Consider the following 10,825-nt stretch of genomic DNA (forward strand, 5'->3'; position numbering starts at 1 on the left):
ATGCCCTTGATATCTACCTTGCAGGTGATGGGAAAGATTTGGAGTGTTAGGAAGTGAATCACTCACCACGGGAAACTAGCCTCTGACTTGCTCATGTAGTGAAGGTAACATACACAAATGCTGGAAGAACTCAGCAAGTTAAGCATCATCTATGGAGAGCAATAAATAGTTGATGTAAGTTTACTACCCTCCATAGGTGCTGCCTGACTTGATGAGTTTCTCCAGCATTTTGTGTGCGTTGCTGAAGATTTACAGCATCTATAGCATCTCTTGTGTTTACGAGTGAAGATACTTGGGTTATTTGACAGTTGTCTGGTTGAGACCCCAGGAAGTTAGTGTTTGGGAGGACTCATTGATGATAGTGTCATTAAATATCAAAATTAAGTGGTTAGACTCTCTTGTTGGAGATCGTCATCGCCCAACATTTGTCGCATGGATGTTATTTGCCACATAACAGTCGCCTGCATATTGAGGGATGTTGTAATACCAGTAAACTCATACTTGGAAAGTTCTGTAATGATTGAACCCATTACAGCTGTAGTATCTGCAGATTTTTAGCATCTACAAGAATATTCAATAACCAGAGAGTCTATAATTCTTGGTATGCATGCTTTTACTTAACATTGTTCCCAAGTACCTAATTAATATTAGATTATTTTATCTAACTAAAATAGTTGGCAGATTTAAGAGCAACAGTGGCCAATGCGGAGGGCAATCATATCGTAGATGTTCCAAAACTTCATTACACCCTGGATGATCAATTGTTACAAAAGTGTAGCATAGCTTTCCAGAAGCATGCAATGTACAAAAGAACACCACACCTGATGTCTGTGTAAATCAAAATATACTTCCATTCATCTTAGCTGTCTAATTTATCCAAATCTAAATTATATATATGCAACCTTAAGTCTTTGACTATTTGCAGCTACTAAATGTTTTTGCTCTTTAAAAACTTACTAGAAATCAGAAATATTCCTTCTATCATATTTTAGTTGAAATTCTGAATGCAAATTAAATTTAAGTTTGATTTCCCCTGGTCTCTTTTCTCTTTCTCTCAGTCTTCTGTTCTAGTTATATTTTTAACTTTTGAAATTGAATCCAACCTTTTTCCTTTTCTGAAAAATGTGGTTGACCTGTCTTTTTGTTTTTATGATGCATACGTAAGCTTCCAAAAACTTGGAATGACTCAAAAGCAATTAGCATAGCTAACATTTTAATCTAAAATAAAACACAGCATTGGAAAATCTCAGTAGATTAAGCAGTATCTTTTATGGAAGAAAAAGTTAATATTTCAGGTTGATGAGCCTGAAGTGTTTGCATCTGTTAGGAGAAAATTGTTCTTGCCTGACTTGCTGTGAGATTCCAACCTTTTCTGTTTTCTGCAATATTTTGCTTTGTACTAGCATTTCAGTCATTTGTTGTCTAGACATGAGTATTATACAGCTCGTCTAAAATGAGATCAGTGTTGCCATAAAAGTAATGGCAAAGCACCAAGATCTGCCGACAGCAAGTACACTTTATAAGTTACTTCAGAAGATTTTAAGGAGACATAATTAATTACTCATTTCCACCAGTAAACTGCATGCATTGTGTAGCAATTCAGCCTGAAGTTCCAGACTAAAGCAAGAGAGCATATTAAGAATGTCACTACCTAATTGCTTATCTAATTAAGATGTAAAAAATACATTTTGGAGCTTTCAAGCTCATGGTTTATTTTTGATTATGTTTCTGTTTACCAGATGATGACCTGGATGTTCACAACATTTTCTGTTTCGGGATTAAAGGACAAAGTGCATTATGTTGAGACCCTTCCTCAGTTGTTTACACTTATTTCTCCGGAGCAGATCGACATTCCTCCTTTTGTGCTGGAATATGATGCTAGGGTAAAACAATAAATCTCTTATCCTACTGCTTTGTTTAAAATTTCTTCTTGGAAAATGTCATACTTCTTATTTAAAATTTCATAATATTTATTTGTAATTGGATGTATTTTGCTGCAAATTAGGAATCTTATGTACTTCCTAAATCTTTAAGTCTAATCATTCTAAGTGAATAAGAGACTTATTTTGAACTATGCAAGACACTTGTCACAATGACATGGCTAAAGATAGTGAATAAAAAGTTTTTAATTCTAATAAGAAAACCTGAACAGGGTGATGTATCTACAATTACAGTAACTTGCTGGGTCTTCTTCCTTCATCTTCTTCCTGTTGTGGTTTATACCAGCTCCTTGCCATGCATCTTATCATCTTATAGCAGAGTAAAGCGACAAATGATCATGGCAGGGTACCTGAGAAATTTGGATAGTGAAATTATTTAACTGCTTGGACACATGAAATTTTAATACCTTTGGTAAGGGAAATAGTCTGGTCAAACGGTTGTCCCTATTTTAGTTTACATGCATGCAACACCGTAGGTGATAACAGCACGTCTTCTCTTCAGCCTGTCAGCTTTGACCTCCATAGAGAATAAATAATGAAGTGTGTCTAATGCATTGAATTTTGCTGTGCTTTGGTGATGTACCACTAAATAATGCCAGTTACAATGGAAATCTTGTGTAGTCAGTTCATCAGGTAGTGTAACTGGAATATTAATGATAGTCTTTCTGAATAAGAAGGAGCCATTGCACTAATGAAACATGAGTATTTTAGCAGGTTACATACAGTGATGGTACATCAAAGGGGAAAGGTTTAAGAGCATTGTTTTATCTTTTTAAGAAGTACTGGGTTGACAGGTGGAGGAAAACCTAAATGTTAGAGGAAACCAGAGAACACTGGAGATGGTCAGCCCATCAGGAAACATTTGTAAAAGGAACTGGAAGCTATTGTTTCAGGTCAATTACCTTTTGAAAGCTTTTTTTTAAGAAAAAAGTATACTTTCAGATGCTACCTGTCCTCTTTGACTACCATTTCCTGTTTTTATTTCAGGTTTGCAGTTCCGTAGTATTCTGCTATGGCAAAAATGCTAAACTGAAGGGAATGGAGGATAGGGAGATGAGTGTGGAGAGTACAAACGTGTTGGAATATTTTGAGATAAAGAATGACGTTGTGTTGGGTCTCTTAAAAAGAACATTTAGGTGGATGTCCCCAGGAGCTTATGAGATATAGCACATATTATTGAGAAGCGAGAAATGAATTTGCTGAGGCCTTGACCAAGATCTTTTCTCTGGACAAATGTGCCGTCTTGGAGGACTGGCTAATGTTGCTCTTCTATATTGGGCTGGGTAGCCCAAGTGTATTGTGGCGCTGGAGTGAGACATCACCTGGTATTTGGACAATAAGATTGAGAGGCATAGATAAGTTGACAGCAAGTATCTTTTCCCCAGGGTTTGAAATATCTAATACTAGAGGGCATGCATTTAAGGTGGAGCTGTTCAAAGGAACTGTGCAGAGCAAGTTTTTGTAGAGTGGTGAGTGCCTGGAATGCACTGCTAAGGGTGGTGGTAGAACCAAATAGCATAGCAGTGTTTAAGATAATCCTAAATAAACACATAAATGTTCAGGAGATGGACATTGTGTAGACAGAAGAGATTAGTTTAGTTAGGCATTTGATTACTAATTGAAATAGTTTGCCATAACAATGTGGGCCAAAAGGCCTGTCCTGTCCTTTGCTGTACTTACTGTTCTATGTTTCATGAAGGAAATTCCAATAACCACTTCTCTATATTTTGTTCACAGGTTAATGGACCTTACCAGTATTCATGCCCTTCCTCTCCAGACTTCTGAAGAATTAGCATGTGTTTCTATGTAAAACTGCAAATGAGAAACAATGTTCTGAATGAAATATGTTTATAGTAAAGAAATTTTATTTCCTCAGATTTTTTAAGATGTTTTGGAGCAGCAATCAAATAATTGTATTTGTCACAAATTGCAAAGGGACAGCAACATTTATTTTTAAGATTCAAGCTTTTACAGTATGTTTCTAGTTTAATTTAAAATTGATTTTAAGGTCATTTATTTCAAATCCTAATAGTTCCTGGATAACTGGTTATTAATATACTGCCTAAGGCTATAATTAACTTCGATTCAAAATTGAGGAAATTGCTGGAGGTGGAATGGGGGAAGATTAACTATAATGTCAAGGTTTCCTCCTAACAATACTTAGTGATGGAATATAAACTGTTCCAGATCCTGACATCAGAAATTGGAGAGTAACAATCACTTCTGGTATTACTACATTTATCTTTGAGTACAGCCTATAATATTTTCACAGTTCATTTGGGATGTGTTTTAATAGATTTGTTTTTAACAATGGTACATGTGTGCTAATATTTGTTGTTAAATTGTGTTACTAAATGAAGGTCAGCATTTCTCCGGCAATTCAGATTCAGTGCACTAAAGCAAACCTGCACATTCTACTCTTAATGATGACCAGTTTTACATGTGTCTTGCAATTAATTTATCTTATTCCAAAGACATTTATTAAAGTTTAGGAAATTTACTTTCACTTTAGGTAATGATGACACAAGGCATCCATCAAAGAGTATTTTATTTAGAGATACAGCATGGCAACAGCCCCCTCCAGCCCAAAGAGCCCAGACCCATACTGCCCAATTACTTATTTTCACATCTTTTATTCAGAGATACAGCACAGAATAGGTCTTTCCAGCCTTCAAGCTGCACCGCCCAGCAACTCCTGACAACCCCAATTTAATACTAACCTAATCACAGGACAATTTACAATGACCAATTAACCCACCTGGTACTTCTTTGGACTGTGGGAGGAAACCCACACATCCCATGGGGAGGACATACAGATACTCCTGACGGAGGACACCGGAGACTGAACTCCAAACTCTGATGCCCCGACCTGTAATAGCGTTGTGCTGACTGCTGCGCGATTACACGTTTGGGCATCGGACTTTGAAGTCCAAAAATCTTTTAAATATTGTAAATCTTCTCTGGCTTCTCACTGCTCACCACCCTTTGTATGGTAAAACTTACCACCAAGTTCTCCTTTAAATTTCTCCCCCTCTTCTGTTAAGCCTGTGCTGTCTATTTCTATATTCCCCTGCCTTGGGGTAAAAAAAATTCTGATATGCTTAGCTTAAGATGAATTCAGACTGCCTTTGGATATTTTTTCTTGACCAAACTGTGATTAAAATATGATCAACAGTTACCTCAATTAATGTGCTTAATTTTTGTGTTATGTATCTCTATGACGTTAGTTTACACAAGTTCTAGCTGATAATCACAAATTTCAGTGCCACTTTTTGGGGGGTGTTACCACCTACAGAGAATGCTGCACAAAATTAATTGTGAATTACTTTATACTATCACTCAGATAGCACTCTAGATGTCATGCTGGTACAAATGTTACTTTATATGAAATTGGAGTTATCTTGTGCCATATTTCATATTTTAGGTTTGATAAAACTATTAAAATTCAAAAATAGTCTTGAATATTTTAGGTCTTATTCTATTTTTTCTCAAGTGCAAAATCTATTCTCTGCATTTTTTTTGTTTATACCACAACTACAGTTGCAATTGTAAAGTCATTGCATCTTCATCAGTTTGGCGCTTTTTACTGCCTCTTGATTTGCTTTGTAGGTTGAATACTTAAACAGACATTTATTGTAATATTTTCATATTTTGGCCCTTCGAATCTATGCCAGAGCAATTCTGTCAATAGCATTCTATTACTATTTCTTTGCAACTTTTTTTCACACAGCACCCTGATTCACCTACTACCAACTTGCACTAAAGAGCATTTAAAGTGGGCAATTAATTTAGTAACCATCAAGCCTTTCGGATGTGAGGGGAAAGCGGGGCACTTGAAGGAAATCCCCAGTCTGACACAGAGTGTGTACAAAATCCATACAGACACCACCAGAGGTTTCTTTATACCCTAGGTTGCTGGGCTGTAAAATTCTGGCACTACATGCAGTACCATTGTGTCACTCTTAATTCTGTTAGTTTTTTTTAGTATACATTATTTGAACTTCAAACATAAATTGGATTTGTTTGGATGTGTAGTTTTAGTGAAATTGGGGGACCTTTTTCTTGAATCTAATAGTGGCTAATTCTCCTTTGGTGATGAATTATATATTTACACTTTGAACTTATGACTTATTTCATTCGTGGGAGAGCCACTAATATTTCAGAAACCAATCTGGCAAAATATTCAGTGGTTTTGCTTAATGGTAAATATTAGCTTTTCTGCTGAGTGAGCTTTTCCCTGCCTCCCTGGTGAAAAACCAAAGCAATGGATTTATTATCAGAGTACTGGTATTTGACTCTTCATGAATGTGATGCTAACATCTCAAAAGTTGTGCAATTTGACTAAAACCTTGTATAAGCCTTTAAAATGGTGTATATCTTTCTATTGAGTTATTATGTAATATTAGCAAGATTCTTGAAGCCTTTTTTCCAAATTACACACCAGCAGTTGAGGAGATTCAGGGTGCCTGATTTAGTTTTCTCAATTAGAAAAAAATTCTTTCCCTAGTTGGATTTTTGAGGTATATGTTTGTATTAGGGCAGAAAATCTAAAAGATTTATCGGTTCCTTGCTACATCACCTCATAAACAAAAAAAAAAATGCTATACTTCATTCGTCCTTGAATCTCTTGTATTACCAATCCTCATTCTAGTTAATTGCAGCCTTGTACATATTGCCTATATACATACATCAAATATTTCTCTTGCCTTACTAAGAGTTAATAACCAAAACTTCAAGATAGTAAGAACTTTGATATCTGAGAGCTTTCTAAAAGTTTCCAATGTCAAAAAATGTTGCCGTGTAATAACAGCTCTTTTGTGGGAAGAAAAAATTAGTAACTCCAATGGGAATAGTAATATAAGGGAGGAAATATCAGATTTTACAATGACACAATGAATTTGGTGGTATCACTGAAATATTTTTTCTCACTTAGGGACTTTAAATGCTATGCAAATAAAGTTGTAGCAAGCCATCAATAACATGCAGCTTAGATTAAAATAAAGCAGGGAACTGTTTGTTTAAACTGCAATTTTCTGACATAAAAATAGCTTAAGTTAACTTAAAACTGAAATGAAACAGCAAGAATCTCAGTGTTCACAATCAGGAAAATTATGCAAGAAAAAGGCAGTTTAAATTTTATATCTATTCAAATAGAAAATTCTTTATTAGTCTTAACAGAATTTAATCTTTAGATTTTTAGTATTGCTTTACACTGCTGGGTGTTCTCTTCATGCTCTCAGCAAAGCCAGGTCTGATGCCATTGTGCCATCGATTGTATTCGGAAGAATTGGGCTCACTTCATCTTTTTCAATGGGAGCCAGATACTATGATGTACAGCCATACAAAAATTCTCTGTCTGGACGCAGACAACATTGAACCTGTAAACCTAATGTGCTTGTGAATGAGATTGTAACCAGGTTATTTATTTCAGCAAAGGTATCTTTTACTTATTATTGTAGCTTATCTTTACACTAATCCAGCTCATGGCTGTTCACATGTTTATGTGTACATTATGTTGATTCTATTAGCATTTGTGTTTAAACTGATTTCACTTTATTTGTATATATTTTTTTCATTTGGGTACAAACCCCATGAGATTACTTCTGAAATCTATAAGAACTGCCAGATTTATGGCTTGGAAATTTTATTTTGTGTTAATAAAATTATCAATCAAATAAAACCTTGAATACATTAATGGGTTTGTTACTTGGTTTTCAGTTGCTTATGAAGTATCAAATCTTAATAGGGTCTTTCTACCCTTTTATTTCTTTACACACATTCAAATAAATCCAGATTTACCAAAAAAAAAGAAAATCTAAATTCAATGTGGATGTTGGCTGAATTTATAAGAATCCAGTTTCTTTTCTTTAAGTCAACCATGCAGTGCTGCTTTTCTGGTTGAATACAATGTTGACAGCATATCAGATCTCAGAGCTGGTGCTCTTTAAACTTATAAAAATAGAAGTTTCTTTTGTCCTGCCTTTCATTCTTTATTGCTATATTTTGCTGTGTAGATCTTAAGTCAAACCACGTATAGCCTTTTGTACTGCTATTTCTGAAGCACATTGTGAATGTGAATGGAAAACTTTCATCTGAGTGACCTCACTATTAAATTGCATTTTGTCTCAATGAAAGGAAGGCTAAGGAATTTGTTCTGAACTTGTTGAGAATGGCTGTGGTGACTGAGGATTTAAATTGGAATTTACATTTTTCACAGTAGTGAAAAAAGGAAGCATATTTTTTAAGAAGACTATGTGGAATCTGTCCAGAAGTTTTACAGAGGAAAACACTTGGTAAAAGTTGCTAGGGAAACCTAGCTGATGCAAAAATAAAAGTCAGATGCTTCTAGAGAAATATCAGATCTGAGGACAATACTAAATAGGGTCATAATAGGATATTAAGATCACTGGTCAACTTCAACTGAATGAATCCTAAAGTATTTCTGATTAAATTCATGATCTACGGTTATCATTTAATTATACTCAGATAATATTAACCACTTTCAAGGTCAAAACATGTTCTTGGAAATTTGTTAAATTCCAACCACATCATTAAATCAAGGAACCAACTTAATCCCCATAGCTACCTTTGTCTTCCTCAAGGATTCTTTTCCTGGTGGTAAGTCCCACTAGTTGACTGCTAGAGGAAGTGCACATGGGTTTGATCAGGTTATAGAATTTACATTTTTAAAAAGATAAATATTAGTATTCACACAACATTTTGCAATGAAGAGTAATAAAATACAAATATTACAGAAAGGAGACTTTAAATGAAAGGCCAGTGAGCATTTATAAACTTAACTGTTGTTACAACTCCAAACTGATCTGAAGTGCTCTATGGGACAATCAAGGTGCTTATAAGCAGGAGGAAATAAAACTTGTATTATTTTGGTCAAGAAATGTGATGTGACAATGGAATAGACTTTTTATTTGCTCTATTCCAGATTTCATGTAAGTGGGAAAGGAAACCTCAGCTTTCAAATTACTGACAGGATATTGAAAGTGTCTAATCTAACTTGCTATATGTTGCTTCTGCAGATTAAAAAAAATGAGGAGCTTGTGCAGATTACCATCCTTGTATTAGAAAAAAATAGATGTATTTATGTTGAACACTACTTACATGGCTTGATTTTTGAGATCTGCAATTTAACAACAAATAAAAAGCAATGAGAAGAGAAAAAGGTGAAATATGCAGGTAAGCTAGTTAATAATATAAGAGGATATTAAAAGTTTTCTTCAGCAATACATAACATTAAAGAAGAAAGAGTAGACATTGGGCAGCTGGAAAATTATGCTGGAGGGTTAGTAATGGGGGACAAACTGATTGTGTCAGTCTTCACTAGCAGTATACCAGAAGTTCAAGTGTTGGGACAGAAGTGAGTGTAGTCACTACTACTTAGGAGAAGGTGTGTGGGAAGCTGAAGATTCTGAAGGTAGGTAAGTCACCTGGACCTGATGGACTCCACCCCAGGATTCTGAAAAAGATAGCTGAAGAAATTGTGGAGGAATTAGTAATGATCTTTCAAGAATCACTAGATCTGAAATGGTTCTGGAGGATTAGAAAATTGCAATTGTTACTCTACTCTTTAAGAAAGAAGGAAGGCAAAAGACAGGAACTTAACTTACAGGATCTGGGTGATGGAATTGATAAATTTGTAGCCAAATATGCAGATGAGGAGGAGCAGGTAATGTTGAGGAAGTCGGGAGTCTGCAGAAGGGCATGGACAGATTGGGAGAATGGGCAAAGAAGTGGCAGATGGACTGTAGGGAAGCATATTGTCATACACTTTAATATAAGGAATAGACTACTTTCTAAACAAGGAGCAAAGTCAGAAATCATATTCGTAGTTATAGCCATAGTCATACTTTATTGATCCCGGGGGAAATTGGTTTTCTTTACAGTTGCACCATAAATAATTAAGTAGTAATATGGGAGATGCAAAGGGAATTGGGAATCCAAGTGTAGGATTTCCAAAATCTTAACTTGCAGGTTGAGTCAGTGGTAAGGAAAGCAAATGCAATGTTAGCATTAATTTCAAGAGGACTTGAATATGAAAGCAAGGATATATTGCTGAGGCTTTATAAGGCATTGGTCAGACCATATTTAGAGAATTGTGAGCAGTTTGCCCCCTAAGAAAGGATGCACTGACATTGGGGGGGTGGGGGGGGGCTTCAGAGGTTTACAAGAATTATCCCGAGAATAAAAGGGTTAATGTTGGGTGGTTCTGGGCTTGTGCTTGCTGGAATTTAGAAAACTGAGGTGGGTGGGGGGGGGGAATATCATTGAAACTTACCCAAATATTGGAAGGTTTAGATTGAATGGACTTGAGAGGATGTTTCCAATAGTAGGAGAGTCTAAGTCCAGAGGGCACAGTCTCAGAATAGGATGACTTCCCTTTAGAAAAGAGAGAGAAGAAATTTCTTGAGCCAGAGAATGGTGAATCTGTGGAGTCAAAGTCTTTGGATCTATTTAGAGTGGAGGTTGATCGGTTCTTGAATAGTAAAGGCAACAAGGGTTACAGGGAGAAGGCAGGAAAATGGGATGGAGAGGGAAAATAAATCAGCCATGATTGAATAGTGGAGAAGACTTAATGGGCCTGTTGGTCTAATTCTGCTCTTATGCCTTAAAAAAGTTATCTTTAATAGAAATATGAGGGGTGATTGTTCATGGTCTAAGGTAGGAGGAGTCAATTTTAGAAAACCTAGCACATTTATTTTTCAGCATAGTCCCCTCCTACATTTACGCACTTAGTTCAGCGGTCGTGGAGCATACGGATCTCTTCTTTGTAGAAGTTGGCGTCTTGGACCTCCAGAAAGTGGTCCACAGCAGGGGCGATTGATAAGGTAGAAGGAGATGAGTTATTAACTTCAAACCTTCTGCATTTT

At 35.8% G+C, this 10,825-nt stretch overlaps 1 protein-coding gene across 2 annotated transcripts in view; it reads left to right on the forward strand.

The window, feature by feature from the left end:
- The window catches only part of gdap2 (ganglioside induced differentiation associated protein 2), a 53,206-nt gene extending 45,562 nt beyond the window's left edge, over nt 1–7,644 (forward strand). For both annotated transcript variants that reach the window (XM_072260355.1, XM_072260356.1), the window contains exons 12-13: nt 1,740–1,883; nt 3,678–7,644. In XM_072260355.1, coding sequence (XP_072116456.1) covers nt 1,740–1,883; nt 3,678–3,725 — 192 coding nt within the window. In that variant the 3' untranslated portion in view covers nt 3,726–7,644. The remainder of the gene's footprint in view (nt 1–1,739; nt 1,884–3,677) is intronic.
- Nucleotides 7,645–10,825: the final 3,181 nt, after the last annotated feature.

This window comes from Mobula birostris, chromosome 6 (genome assembly GCF_030028105.1).
Source record: "Mobula birostris isolate sMobBir1 chromosome 6, sMobBir1.hap1, whole genome shotgun sequence".
NCBI lineage: Eukaryota > Metazoa > Chordata > Chondrichthyes > Myliobatiformes > Myliobatidae > Mobula > Mobula birostris.